This window comes from Melitaea cinxia, chromosome 14, assembly GCF_905220565.1.
Source record: "Melitaea cinxia chromosome 14, ilMelCinx1.1, whole genome shotgun sequence".
Lineage (NCBI taxonomy): Eukaryota > Metazoa > Arthropoda > Insecta > Lepidoptera > Nymphalidae > Melitaea > Melitaea cinxia.
Window position 1 is genome coordinate 15,424,690 of NC_059407.1, and position 16,513 is coordinate 15,441,202.

The 16,513-nt window shown below is 34.6% G+C and overlaps 1 protein-coding gene across 1 annotated transcript in view; it reads right to left on the bottom strand.

Annotated features, from left to right (window-relative positions):
* Nucleotides 1-15,678, bottom strand: part of LOC123659439 (protein trapped in endoderm-1) — a 32,541-nt gene extending 16,863 nt beyond the window's left edge. Inside the window, exons 1-3 of the mRNA XM_045594654.1 lie at nt 15,579-15,678; nt 2,329-2,461; nt 1,391-1,504 (exon numbers count right to left, since the gene is read on the bottom strand). Of these exons, the coding sequence (XP_045450610.1) occupies nt 1,391-1,504; nt 2,329-2,461; nt 15,579-15,678 (347 nt within the window). The remainder of the gene's footprint in view (nt 1-1,390; nt 1,505-2,328; nt 2,462-15,578) is intronic.
* Nucleotides 15,679-16,513: the final 835 nt, after the last annotated feature.

The window sequence follows — 16,513 nt, forward strand, 5'->3', positions numbered from 1 at the left end:
ACTCTCCGAGGCACGGTGGGGAGACCCACTGTCTTAACTTTTAGATTTTATAGGTATCGATTAGTGGCTAATGCGATAGACATTGTTCTTTCTACTGTTACGCTTTTTATAAGGTCACTAATGTGTGGATAACACAAAAATAAATTAATTTTTAATTTTGTTGTATTTAGACTCCCCCAAAACAGAAGTAAACCCCACTTTGGGCCGTTGAGCTTGAGATGTTTATTTATAATAATTAAAGCCAAGTTTCAAGATAAATGAAAATGCAACATGCAACATTAAATTTAAAAACACTTTAGATATTATTTGAAGTTAAAAACGATAAAACAAACAAAACGAAAGCGGTAAATATTCGTTCGACGTTTACGCGACTCAAAGTTTACCCGCCATTATTTTTACGATCTCAAAAACCAAAGATGTACGCGTCTGCTTTCATCTTTACAACTTCCGGGTCATTTCCGAACTGACATATTTACGGTAATATTTTATATTGTGGGTTAATGGTTTGATAAGTAATGTGTTAATGTCGTTCTGCCCTTTTTATGATAAAGGGATTTGAGAGTTTTGTGTAATAATTCTATTAGGGCATAATTCTATTTTGTGTAATATTAATTTAATTGCAGTGATCAATCTACTTCGATCTTTGTGTCCAGTGGCGTAGTGAGGGGGGAGGCACGGGGGGCATCATGTCCCGGTCGCTACTCATAAAGGGGCGCCAAATGGTCCGCAAAACAAAAAATCGGATTACATATTATATGGTTTTTGAATGGGGACGGGGGGGTAAAATGGTATTGTGTCCCGGGCGCGAGTTAAGCTCGCTACGCCACTGTTTGTGTATTCTCGTTTCTACGTGATATTGTTGAAATTAGTTGTATTATATTATGGCATTATTGGAAGCTTGAAGGTTATAAATATATACTTTATTACACTTAAAAAAAAATGTACAGAAAATTACACGTATAGTTGATACGTGTAAGTAAAGGTGGATTTATCCTTAGAAGAGATCTCTTCCACTTAACCAATGGTCATGAGAGAGTGTCATACAGTATCATAGTGAGTGTATTGTAGTATAATAGATGATTTATATAAGTATTGAAGTTTGGGTAGATTTTTGTTGATTTATTATCCAAACTTTTCAAACAATTTTTATGATTGTTATTTCCTTCGTATTATTTTCTTATTGTTTTTAAAACAAAATTCATATAGTGGTATATTTCTTCCTTTTTTTACATTAGTAAGGCTTTTGTGCAATAAATAAATATAAGTTACGATTAACGTAATTAGAATTATATACTTAACTATCATCTAACTAATTAATTAGAAAACCCACTGCTTTCTACTGGACACAAGTCATCGGTGTTTAATATGTATGGTGTTTATGGTGTCTTACCTATTGATGGTGATCGCGACCATGGAGAGTAATGACACGGCCTCGTTACCATAAAACACGAAGGCGAACATCTGACACAGTTGCGGCCCCAGCACCCATTGTTGTTGAATATATCTGCAGACAGAGTAGGAGAGAGTGAATTAATTCGAATGAAACTTGATAGAATTTGACTTCATACCACTACGGCACTGAATTACTTTTAGATTTATATGTTACCTTGTAGTTTACACATTAAGCTAGTTCTTCTAGTTATTTAAATAATTGCAAATTGACTACAAAAGAAAGATTTATTAACCTTAATGTTGATTTCAAAATATAATTTTCCTATCTATAAAAAAAAAAATCTCCACAACTGCAAAGTAATAAGAAAAATAGATTTTAAAATAGCTTCTTAATCTGTATAAAGAAAAAGGGCCTTACACATGTTATCACAAGAGCGTGTGATGCACACGTTGTTGATGATAGCTTGCGGTTTTATCGAAATAAAATCATGTGATTCACATTTAAGGATTAAGGCACATTTCCGAAGAAATTCTGAATCATTCTCGCCCATTGATGAAACAGTAACGTAGATTAATTTAATATAATTTTTCCTTATATCATAAATTTATATCATTGAAAGCTATTTTCTTTAACATTTGGAGATCACCAACAATTCGGTTACATGTAATTAAGATTTTTTAAATTACCTACCAAAACTTATACTATCATACTAAATTTCAAATGTTAAAAAAAAAAACCATTATAGATTAATTTGTGGCAGTTCGTGTTCAATTTTTAGAGACGACCGTTTGCGTGTATTGATTGATGACAGTTTTGAGGCTTTTTACCATTAAAAATATAAAAAAAAAAGAAAAAAAATCCAATTCCACTCCAAAGAATCTAATCAAATAGCAACTTATAGTGCTTCTATCTATAACGAAATCAGTAGAACCTACCTGCTAGCAGTGAGAGGTAGGTTTATGCTGCAGAAGAGAAGATCAGACACGCAGAGTGATAGCACGAACATTGTTGTGACGTGCCCTCGTAGCTTAGGATGCATCAACAGCGCTACCGTTGTTATTAAGTTACCTGCGAAGACGATAGAGCTTAATTACTTACAAATAATACATAACAATGTAGCCCATGTTGTGTTTGAGTAAGCTCTTATTGGAGGTAGGGCATAATCATCATCATCATCATTTCAGCCCATCACAGTCACTGCTGGACATAGGCCTCCATAAGTTCACGCCAAAGATTAAAATAATTAAAGAGATTAAAAAAAAGGTAGGCCATGGAAGGATATATTCTGCTCATAGTCGAAAGCAGATAATCTGGGAAAGTACTTCAATCTTACAGAAGATCAAAGCTGCTGCTCTCGAATAGTGTTGTGATGCTGTGGTGAGTGATGCGGCTAGAGCTCCGGGGAGGATCAAGAGTATGGTCGGCAACACGCTTACCATCAGGTGGGCACCACTCATCACAGTAAGTTTGTTTGGCGACGTAGTTGTATAAATAATTGTGTTTGCAGGCAAACGAAAAAAAAACCCACTTCAATTATATCGGCAAGTAATACAACGTAGGTAGACGAAAAATTTGTCTAGTAAATACGCATTATCAAAGATTACTCCAAGAGTTGTAATCAGATCTCGATGAAATTTAAATGTAACCACATGATAAACATCGGCTTTCGATTAAATTAAAAATTATCAAAATCGGTACACCCAGTAAAAAGTTATGCGGATTTTGAGTTTACGGTCGAATTGAATAACCTCCTCCTTTTTTAAAGTCGGTTAAAAAAGGAAATTATTGTTTAGAATATTACTATATACTAGTGGTCGCCCAGAGGTCGAAATCCAACCACAATTAAAAATTGAAATTAAAGAAAACCAAAAAATTACGAAAATAGACTTTGACAATCAACAAAAGAGTAAGAGTAAGTGTACCGTGTGGCTACGGTACTAAAGAATATAGCCACCCCCTCTCTTCCCGTGGGTGTCGTAAGAGGCGACTGAGGGATAACACGGTTCTGCTACCACCTTGGAACTTAAAAAGCCGACCGGTGGCGGGATAACCATCCAACTGCTGGCTTTGAAATACACAGGCCGAAGACGGGCAGCAGCGTCTTCGGTGCGACAAAACCAGTACTGCGGTCACCAACCCGCCTGCCCAGTATGGTGACTATGGGCAAAACACATGAGTTCACGTTATTTTTGGCGTAAACTTGTGGAGGCCTATGTCCAGTAGTGGACTGTATAGGCTGTAATGATGAATCAACAAAAGAGTATAAATATGCGTGTGTGATCAAATAGTGTGTGCAATGGTTTTTTTTATTGATAAAAAAAAAATTAGCATTCTGCACTCCTTCTCTATGTAAACTATAAGTATATAAGTGTGCGAAATTTCATACTCCTCCGTCCGCGCAATATTGGTAAAAAGGAGTACAAAGTTTTTGCTTCACGTATTTAATATATAGATAGTTTATTTTACACAAAAAAAAATAATAAAAAACAAATTATAGAAACAAAAAAGTACAAATGGCGGTCTTATCGCATAGACTGGCATAGAGCAAATTCTTCCAGGCAACCTTTGCATAGAAACTCTGAAATGTAACATTTTAGTAAGTGTATTAAATATTCTCAGAATTCTAATAACCATGTCAACTGTTTATTGCTTTATTCGAGTGGTTTAGTTGGGTTACACAGAGTACATTCATTCCGTCATATAATCATATTAGACTTCCGGTGACGTCATAGACCAACACTAGAATGTTGCACAGGAAATTATAGACGCATATTTCAGGATAGTGGTCCTTAACACATAATTTCGTTACTATTTATTTATGCAATATATATATATATATCTTCTCTGTCGTTACTGAAATTTATTTATTTATTTTGTTCCATTTTACATTTTTATTTATAATATTTGTTATATACATGTGCGGATATGTATATCTCTGTGTAGGTTTGTGTATGTGTATTACATGTTTATGTGTGTGTATATTTATGTATATGTGTGTGTTGTGTACGTATGCGTATATAATTATATTGCTAGAAGAAAGGAATGATACTTGTCGCGCTCGTCAAAACAGGGGTATCACTGAAAATCAAAGATGAAAGAGAGGGTAGTATGATAAACAATTGTTTATTTGTGTGTGTGTCTATTACGGCGAATCTCTAAAATGTGTGAGTAATTTTGATAAGAATTTTTATTACTGTACAGCGGTGTCATTAATTTAACGAGAAGAAAGTCATATATAGAAGCCAGGTATTTTACTTATATTTTAAAACTACAATTTTGTTTGTCTCTAAAAATCCTTAACAAGTTTTTAACAATCCACTTAGACAATCCATATCTATTCCAAAATTAAAATAAGACTTAAACGGTACCGTAAAGTAATTCTGTGTTTTGGGTCAGGAAACATTTTATTTCTTACTAGCTGAACTCGCGACTTCAACACAATTATTTAAATTAGCATAACTTTTTTAATACATCACTTAAATTCTAAATTACTAATAAGTTTAGGAACATTACCTAAATCTAGCTGCTTTTATACTATATTATATATTATAAATCCGGCCCTCCCCAGGAGCTCTGGCTACCTTACTCATCACAGAAGCACAACTCTGCTTAAGAGCACTTTCATCAAAATAAAGTTAAAAAACTAAAACCCGATTACGACAAAAAACTTTATTACGTGTTATCTTCAGGCTCATTATTTGTCGCTAAATTCGCCATGATTGTTTTTTCACATTTGGATGACATAAATGTGTATGAATTTTATGTATTTAATTTCTAGCTCTAAAAATGACGATACTAGCATACAACTTTACATCCCCACCTTTCAACCCCTTACACCCCTTTTTTCGCATTAAAGCTTATATCCTTTCTTAGGTTCTAGACTATCTGTGTACCAAATTTCATTTAAATCGGTTCAGTAGTTTTGAGGTGAAAATGTGTCAGAGAGACAGACAGAGTTACTTTTGCATTTGTAGTATTAGTAAGGATAATTCGTACACATCCTAACCGCTTTTCTATGCCCTGTCTTATACCCAAAGGTTGGATGGCAGAAATCGCTCTTTTAGCGATAAGACCGCCTTTGTACATCTTCCTCTAATTGTATTTACTTTTGTTTGTATCTTTGTAACGTTATACGTACATTATTTATGTTATTACAATAAAATACTTAACTTACATTAAAATCTACATTAAAGTATAAAACACCATTTTATCGTGTTATTTTTTTTTTACAAACCAATAATATAAATTCTTCAAGCAGCATTTTTATATTGGCGCGGGCAACATTTTAGCGTTTCAAATAGATCTTTTGTTTCGTTGTTATAAAAACGGCAGTACCGGTACGGAGACGAATAATTTAATATTTAGGCATCCGTAACCGTAATCTTTTATAGCGTGATCTTTGCATAGCGTTACCTCGAATAAAAATATATATTGTGTGAGTGTTTATCGCCCCCAAACTGGGTAAGTGGTATTATTAATGTCGCAGGCAATTAAAGTATTTATTAGTGCAAGTAATCATTATAAAACCCAATGTATTCAACAATAATGGTTAATAGTAATATTTATCACCACTAAAATTGATATTTACATAGTCATGTTAAAAGATTTCATCATTATTCAATTCTACCCTCAGTTTTTAATTTTTTAAAATAATTGTAAATTTCATTATAAACTAACCGATTTCTCAAAAATATTAATCTCCGCTTCTGATTTTATGATTTCACGGCACTACTGCTACAATTCTGGTGCTTCTTTTATAACGCAGTGTCATGGATTTTCGTAAATAGTGGTGGACCGCTGATTGATTATGTTTTGATGGCGCGTTCCAGGGTCCGACGTTCGGGTTACCAAGTTGGACGGTTTTATTCAATACTTTCACCTCAACGACAAGAGTGCTCTCCGCCGGGTTTTGGGTTACCCGTTCCTGTCGCCTCCGGTCGATAGCGGATTCTTTCATACGCGACTCCCAGGATCACCATCTGCACGGCGAGACACAGGAGAGTATCTGAACCGACTACTTTGGGAACTTGTGTGAATTAAGTGCTCAACCCCACTTATATATATATATAAATTTTTCTTTTACCTCACTGGGTTGAGTTTATTTAAATAAATCTTTTTTAAATGCATGGTACTCTGGTTTTTTATTTCCGTCCTTTGTAGACCAGGGGTACCGTGACATCTTTTAACGGTGTGCAATAAAATAAAAAATATTATTATTATTATTACGTCACTTTGTCCTTTAGAAGACGTCAAATTCATTATGATGTGACACAATATAGCCTATTACCAGCTGTCATTAACGCTTCTAATAATACCTCATTTGTCTTAATACGACAAGTAAGGAGGATATGAGCTTGAGATATGGCTATGCCGTAGACGGTTAATAATTTAGCTGTGATCTTAAGTTTGGGGTACATCACCAGTTAGGCTGTTCTAAATTTTGAGAAGAATATTTCCTGTTAGGGACCTTTTGACGTCTCATGTAAAACCGCAGCAAATGACTGTTAAACATTTCAAAGCATGAGTCACGGAACAGTTGAATGAATTGGTGTAATTAAAGCCTGTATTGACTATGTTTTGCATTCAATATCTATAAGTACTCCCATCTGTATATGTACGAGTGCCAGTACGAACGGCGCCGGAGTTTAATTACATTATCTATTTATAGTTTCATTTTATATGTTTGAATTCAACATTACTAGTTTGTGATGGGTATATCAAAGTTTGAAAGACACTATCTTGAAATGTGGTAAAAATATGGCTCGAAATGCGTGAAACACGTTTGCCGTGAATTATTCTGGGTTTCCAATGTAAACAACAATAATTGACAACAGATATACAGAGCATGTACAGATTTATATTTTTGAATAAAACTTCTTTAAGCACACTTGACTTGGGGAGTAAGCTAGTGATGAGTGATGAGAGCGTTACGTAAAGTGTGATCTGGCGAGGCGAACGAAAATTGAGAGGGAGATGTAAGTTAGTGAAGACAGAAAGAGAGAGAGTTACGTTTCGTATATTACTGTAGGAGCAATTAAAGAAGTTTTACTTCAGTTGTGTGGTCTAAAGCACACTCGTTTATTTGCATTGCTTATTCCATTAATGTTCTGAGATGATGATGGTAATCAAAACTGAATTTATGTGCAGATTAAATAATACCTTGATATTATATGATATAGTATCAAATACATTTAAAAAATGGCAAGACATATGCACATAAGCGTGACCAATCGCGGACGCTTAAAATTTGGGGCTCTGGATAATTTATGAAGCTACTACAACAGTAGATTCGCCTCTAATAGCTTAGTTTTTTTTACACAACTAGGTCGGCAAACAAGGGTACGGCTCACCTGATGGTAAGCAATTAACATAGCTTATAGACGCCTGCAATACCAGAAGAACGCAAGCGTGTTGCCAACCCTACCCCTAATACTCCCAAAACTTAAAGATAATTTAAGAATAATATCTTGTCAATTTCACAAAATCGACATACATGTAAAAACATGAAAAATGGAGAGGGACTGAATGATATGTGGGAGACTACGCGTCTAATTAATGTCGAGGCCCTGTGCAATGAAGGGTTTGCTTGCTGTACCACATGATTTATCATTAAGCCATGCATCTGATTGTACGCCGCGTTGGCGCAACGGTTAGTCATGGATTGTACCTGTTGCGCTGGCGGCTGCGGGTTCGATCCCCGCACATTACAATCATTTGTATTGGCCATACAGGTGTTTGCCGTGGTCTGTGTGTTTGTGCAGTTCTTGTGGGTCTCCCCACCGTGCCTCGGAGAGCACGTTAAGCCGTCGGTCCCGGTTGTGTATCACCTGATGATAACAACCGAGTACGCACCTGATAGCGATCGTTACTCATAGTAGGGAATATATCCGCCAACCCGCATTGGAGTAGCGTGGTGGATTAAGCTCTGATCCTTCTCCTACATGGGGAAAGAGGCCTATGCCCAGTAGTGGGATATTACAGGCTGAAGTGTATATGCATCTGATACGATCAACACGTTCCAGATTACTCGCACCCGTACTACTAATACTCAGGAACGTATGCAATCCTCATCAAAGTAAGTACATATACCTTTGATAGCGGACGAATGACAAACGAGTAAATAAACGCTCATTGTCAACAGCCCTCACTAGAACTACGAAAGCTGTGTCCGGAGTTCAGAAACACAGAAGCACAAACGCCCAGACCACGACATTCGTTTGTATTACCTAAGCAAATATAACTACGTCATGAGCGGACTCGTCAGAAAAACAAGGACATAAAAGACATCAACAACAACTTTACGTCATAATAAAATTATGACGTTTAGTTTAACGTGACAACGTCTTAACAAAACATCTGCTCTGACGTATAGGCCAATCGAGTGGAAGATAGATAGATCGTTTGATTTGACGACGCGTTGGCGCAGCGGTCATAGAACTGGCTGTTGCGCTGGCGGTCGCGGGTTCGATTCCCGCTCACGACAGACATTTGTATCGGCCATGTAGATGTTTGTCGTGGTCTGGGCGTTGTGCTTGTGTATTGTGTGTGTTTCCGGACCCCCGACACAGGAGAAAATCCTACTGGGGGGTGTTGAGTGTGAAGTGTTTATTTATTAGATCTCCATATACTATCACTGAGCGACTATCACTGAGCGCAACGGGACAATGAGCGTAACGCTACAACGACTCATCCTTTTTTCGTGCATGCCGCAGGTTAGACGTTGTCACGTCAAAAGGGAAATTTTTTAATAAGAAACCACAATTTATATAAATCAGGTCACTGCAGACTCATCGATTAGTCACAAGTCATGACAAAATAAACATTGATATCAAAATTTCAAGTTGCTGAGTAGTGAAATATATAATATAATATAGGGTATTGCCAATTTGTCATTCTAATGCAACTTGTACAGTTTGTTTCTATATTCTATCTTTGCTTTTACTTATGTATACCTATATTATCTGTCTTATTGTCACAAAAAGATGTATAAATTATCAACTACGACTGTGACCACTTCATTTATGAATATTAAAGGAGTAGAAAACTCACTAACTCTGTCTGTCCCGCTAATTTTTGACATATTCAACAATATATCCGCCAACCCGCATTGGAGTAGCGTGGTGGATTAAGCTCTGATCCTTCTCCTACATGGGGAAAAAGGCCTATGCCCAGCAGTGGAATATTACAGGCTGAAGCGAAACAATATACTATATTATATACTATCTAATATCCATGATTTCATCTATCTTGCTCAATGATTATAGTTTGCAAGAAACGACTTCATTACGATTTTACTCTCTACTAATTATATTTATTTGTCGAGTAGTAACTCCACTTCGAGTGTTACTAGATGATGAATTAAGATGAAACTTAGATCAGATTTTAAATCTAACTTAACTAATCTCTAGGATCGCAAACGTACTTGTAATTTTATTACTTTAGTAATTAAGCAATTATCGACATTTTTCTACCTAGTCATAAACGCAAAACCATGTATAAAAATACTAGCGACCGTCCCCGGCTTTGCACGGGTGCACTGATGATACTATATATAAAATATAAAATAAATATAATATCACATTAGAAGCCTCTAAAACTATCAGTGTTCCTCTATTGTATTATGCATGCATTATACATATATATAAACATTCCTCTGGAATCACTCTATTAACTAAAAAAACCGCATAAACATCCGTTGCGTAGTTTTAAATATCTGAGCATACAGACAGCGGGAATCGACTTTGTTTTATACTATGCAGTGATGAGAAGTATTGAAGAATAGCGCGAGTGACACCGCAGAGCGCGTATATATATGTAGTTTAATCACACAAAACAGTCCTCTGTCCCTTTGATCTAAATACGTGTATCATATTCAATTAAGATATGATAGTAGTCGTTATATTTTTTAGCGCGAAATCCGAGCCGTCTGCCGCCATGATTGATTGCATCCGGGCTAATGAACTAAAGAAAAACAGCGATAAAGTGTTGCGAGAGTATTTAAAAACTGAGTTTGTATAATTATTGCTTTGATGTTAACTCCTTTATACACATACAAACATTCATAAGTTTGTATGTATATAAACAGCTACAGATATATACTTAATTGGATATGTATTATTAATCGTAGGTATGTAGTGCTATATGACGTCATCGGAATTTAAGTATGGCGGAATCGAAATAATTAAAAATGAACTTGTTAATCATTTAAATGTATGTATTAGTACGACGGTATTTGTCTTATTTTACAGTTTTGATATTAGTAATTTTTTTTATTATTATTACAGTAACACAAGTACCAAAAATTAACATAAAGGTTTTATGTTTTCGTTTCTCTTGAAATTATAATTATATATAGTAATGTTTTCCTTTCATATGCTGTACGTTTAATCAAATATATTAATTTATTATACACATAAATACAGTGAAATAATATCTTTAAAAAAGCTATCTATACAGTTATTTCTCTAAAATCCCGATATAACTCGAATAGCAAACAATTCCACAAAACGAATATACATAGACAGTGGCCAGTTCTGATCGATATTGTTTATTCATCAGAGGGGTCATTTGTCCCCCACTCGGGGAGAGCTGATAAACCGACGGCTTGATTGATTTAACACATGCCTAAATGTGCAGATAATTTCTGTGAAAATGGGAGTTTTGGCAGCTAGTTTAGCGTGAAATACAAATTTGTCCTTTTTTTGGAATTTTGTTTTGGCTTGGATTGACGAGTGGATACAATGGTCAGGTTGTAGTGGTAGGTAGTTGTTGTAGCTTCGATTTCCGCTCATAATAAGTTTTAATTGTCTGTACAGATGTTTATGATAATCTGGGAGTCTCTCTATCGACGCTCTAAGCTAAGGTGTGGTGTAGGTTTTACGGTGAAATATCCTTAGAACGACATTCCTTATAGAGCTTTTGAGGGCCTTATCGAGTTCTTTATTGGCATTCCTATTTCCATCAGACTGCTGAGACTTCCCCGGCTACGGTGTCGTGTTGTAAAGGCCGCTAGGGTTCATTTTCGAAAAAAAAAATGAATGTTCGTGTTTATGTGTTGAAGTGTGAATAAAATGTGTAGGGAACACAGTTTTTGAGTGCAGTTTAAGGATTGCAGAATATTCTCAAATACATATATTTAACGGTTTTTTTCATTGACAACCGAATTGAGTACTGTATTGATGTATATAGTTATTGTGATAACTTTTAATGCCTATAATATATGTTACAATAAACGAACAAATATAATAACGAGAATAAGTACATTTAAATAACACCAAGAACTAGTCACATATATTTTTCAATTCGATAAATTCTAAAGATAATCCGTATATTGTATAGGTCAAAATAATCCATTTTTTGAAAATTCAGTCACGCTACCCGATCATTCATAATCAATATTTATTGTGTATTGACGTCAACTTTAATAGATTTGAGCGGTCTCGAATTAACACATGATTGGTTAGCATTAGGGTTAATAGTGAAGAGATCAACGCTGAATCTTAATAATATATTGTACTGTATTTTTCGATTTGTAAAAATCTATCAAAATCAAAAAAATCTTGATTTTAAAGGTAGTTTCAGTTAATTCATTCATTAATTTATTAATCTTTTACGCAAAAAAACTGTATCGTTTTCATTTTTTTTTTTATAAATATAATATACTTAAATATAAATATCTTATAACATTCACACAGGGGCGTCTATTTTTTTTATAAATATACATAGAAATAACATGTATTAAATACATACATGTATTGCTTGCAGGCCTCTATAAGCTACGGTAATCGCTTACCATCAGTAATAGAACGTAGGGTCAGGAAAAAATAGTCAAGTGAATACGCGTTGTCAAGATTACTCAAAAAGTACTAATCAGATCTAAATCAAATTTAAATGGGACGTTGACAATAATGGGAGTTGGATGGTTATCCCGCCATCGGTCGGCTTTTTAAGTTCCAGAGTTATCCCTTAGTCGCCTCTTACGAAACCCACGGTAAGAGAGAAAATTTAATATATGTAGGTATAATTGTATAATATGCCTATTTTGTTTCACTATCGATAGACTAACAATGAATTTTTTGTTCATAGTTGGATACGAATTCAGCTCAATAAATTGATCTCAATTGGTTATAATCGGCAAATGTTGGAAAGGAAATAGAAAAAGATACGTTTGACAATGCTATTCTGTTTCTCTAACATTAGAGTTTCACAATAATATAAATGTAATAATAAAAATAATAAAAACGAGTGTGCTTTAGACCACACGACAGAAGTAAAACCTACGAAGCTGGAAAAAGAGAGCTCTTTCTATCTTCACTAACTTATATCTCCCTCTCATCTTCCTTTCGCCTCGCCTGATCACTCTTTTCGTAACGCTCTCGTCACGCATTCACCAGCTTACTCCCCAAGTCAAGCGTGCGTAAAGAATTTTAACTTCAAAAAGTTTACATACACAGTCGTCTGTTCGAAAGGTAGGAAACCGAGCGTTAGGTAACAGGCGAAATATAACTATATATATTTACAATAAATATATTATTAATATTAATTACACACAAAGTCAGGGTAGGAATCTAACTTCTGGAGCGGAGAACAGTGTAACTACAAGCTGCGCCATCTATGTATGTACACGATGAAAGCGTGGAAGTATCGTCCCTCGTGACAGGAGGCGTCAGGCGTTATCTTGAAATGTGTTAAGTAAACGATTACACTAGATGTACTTTTAATGTTATTGTCCGTTGTTTCAGGTTGTGGTTTAACAACAAAAGCATGACTATTTTTTTTTCTCTGTCTGCAATAATCAATATAGCTTACAATCTCAACCATACTGATCATTCTCTTTCGTGTCTTTTCTATCCCACGTGACATTGGCGAAATCGACAGTGCCCCCTGGCACAACTGAAAGCCATTAAGCCCAAGAATAATAATAATAATAACGATTACACCATTAAGTCACAGCTAAGTGGTGTAGAGTGAACTGGAATAATCGAATAAAACCTAAACTCCGTATAGTTATCAATAGCTTTATAACTATTACACATGAAAAACGAAACTATTATATAGCAAAAATCAGGCTAGAAACGTATTTATAGACTAACATATGAGTTATTAATATCCTAAATAATAAATATTCCGGATTATCTTAACTGAGGTAGAGCACAGCAGGAAATGTCCTGCTCAAAATATGGAGCAGCCCGACTGGGGTAGTACCTCGACATTATAGAAGATCACAGCTAAATAATACTGCTTTCAAGCGGTGTTGTGTTCTTGTTTTTGATTAAGGTGAGCTCCTGATCTCTATCGGTCGATTGATTCAGCCAGTTCAGCTGGCCGTGGGCCTGCTTTCTCCGTGTAGGAGGCTGATACATTCCCCACTATGACTAATGATAGCTATCAGATGCTTATATAACAACCAGGACTGTCAGCTTAACGTGCTCTCCAAGACACGATGGGAAGATCTACAAGGGTAGACACGCAGATAGAAAAAAGATATTTGTACAAATATCCATTCCGAGCGGGATATGAACCCGTATTCAACGGCGTTGTGTCGCCCACACGGCACTCGCAACACTACACAAGAGCTGTATCTTCAAATATTTCTTAAAACGATACATAAATATCATACTACCCCAAAATATTTACACCATAGTGAAAAAATGTGTTTGTTTACCGATCTACAATCTGTCGAAGGATCGAGTAACGCGATCATAATGTTATGACATATTGTCTCGCATCGCGAGCCCGCGGAGTAAACAGAGAGCGCTTCTCCGAACCGGTAGTGATGGGACGACGTTATCGATAAGTAAACAGATATCGACGTTTCAATCTAATACGATAAACGTTATTGAATCGATACTTTTTATTTGTACTTTTGAACGTTATATAGGCGCTCGTTATCACTTTTATTTATTTTCGTTCTACACGGAATTTCTATTTTCGTTATTATTTTTTTGATGTAACTTGTTTATAAAAGTGACATCAATTAAATTTATCTTGAAGTATTAACAAATATATGAAGTTAAATAAGACATAATTGCCTAAAGAACTATAATTTACGATCACAACGTACACAGGATTTTTGATCACCTCAGACAAAAAAAAAATAGCCTAAAAATGAGTGAAAAACGAGATATTCACCATGTTTTATTACGAGTCGCGTGAACAAGACATTCATAGATAATATTGAAGTATCGAGCTCCGCAATATAAAAATAAAAAGCATGGTAAATATCCCCTTTTTAATAATTTTAGTAATAAAAATAACCATGTTAATTTAAAAGCCTAAAAATGAGAATTATATATGTAGTAAATTCAAAACTATCCACTAATCCATACTTTAACAGTGTCATGAGTCGGTTTCAATTTAAGAAAGCAGTTTAGTTCCAGCTAAGTTCAAATTATAATTAAATAGTTTCAATATATAATCAATATACACCCAGTTAACGCTTTACATAAACGTTATATACTCCATAAGGTCACGAACATGTTAAATAAGGATTGTTATCAGCAATTCAATACTAAACTAATATTTATATGTTTAGAGGCAAGTGCACTTTATCAAATAGTAATCTATGTCACTTACCGTTACTATACTCGCGATGTTGATATTTTTGTTTGAATAGTTATGGAGGAATTAATTTTCGATAAGTAGGTGATATAATATCTATATAAATACATATTAATCGCTGAATGTGTTGCTAAGGGCCAAACTTGAAAACGAATGGGTTTAAGCTGATAAATATTAACATTATATCCGTCGTAACAGCTCTTCAATTAGAAAGTGCATAATCAAAAGCTATATTGAAAAAATATTTCGATAACGAAGAATAATTGCACCATACGTTGTTTTTAAAAAAGGGCAGCGTATTTGATAAGCTTTCGAGCAGCTTGATTTGTATCGACTTTTTATTAATTTATAAACACTTGTGTAACTGTGCGAAAATAATATAAATAAAAAATTTGTGTGTGTGTGTGTGTGTGTGCGTCAGCTTTGACACGCGACTGTAATTTACTTTTCTTAAAGAGAGTGATTACCGTTATATTTAAAATATATTTATCTCTTTCTCTCAAAGACAGTTACAGTTCCACACGATTTTACTCCCCTTATTGTTTACATGCTACGAGTCTTATATCGCTTCTTAAAGTCTGAACTTGAAAAATTAATATTAAAATATGGACATATTTTGACTCACCTATAACACCAACTATACTAAATATACAAGCACACGCAGCCGCCATGATGGTCGCCTCGCGCGGGTAGATCGTGTCCAACGTTGAATTATGCAACTCCATGATTAATAAATATAACTTCAACACTGGAACATCACTGGCACCGCACTAATGTGTCTTTTATTATTTATCGATATAACTTCAACACTAGAACACCACTAGTACAGTACTAACGTATCTGTCATTGTTTTTCATTTGAAACAAATTCTGTTTATGTTTTTGTGATCCATTTCGATGTTTAACCTGAAACAAAGGAATACAATTATTTTATTGATAATTTTGGTTCACAACGTTTTAATTTTCATTGCTGTAATAATAAATAATTAATATGACGTATTGCGAATGTTTCAAGATTGATTAATAATTTGTATCAAGAAAGATTAATATTTATCATATTATTATTAGGAATATATTTTATAGCGGGTAGTTATAAAAATTTGGAACACGGTAATCTCTCTCAGGGAGTTAACACCAGTCTCGTCTTGGAGCTGACACACGCTTTTTATAATATTTATGTTTACAATAATACATTTTGTATTAAAATATATCTAAATTCAACCACACGTACATAAAATATTCAAATTTACCACGTAGAGATCGTTTTACATGCATTTACATACATCTCGGAAGCCGCACGAACAACGCACGCTTGTTCACTTGTCCGTTGACACAGATAAATAACAAATGTATGGGACACGTTTTATACAATGTTTTTAAACCTTTTGAGGGTAAATAAATACCTATAATATGCTTTACGTACACACACGGTCGTCTATTCCTAAGATAGGTAGTCTAATACCTGCCTTAGGTAGGAGCTGACAGATTTAGACACACATATATATATATATATATATATATATATATATATATATATTCAGGGTAGGAATCAAACCCAAAA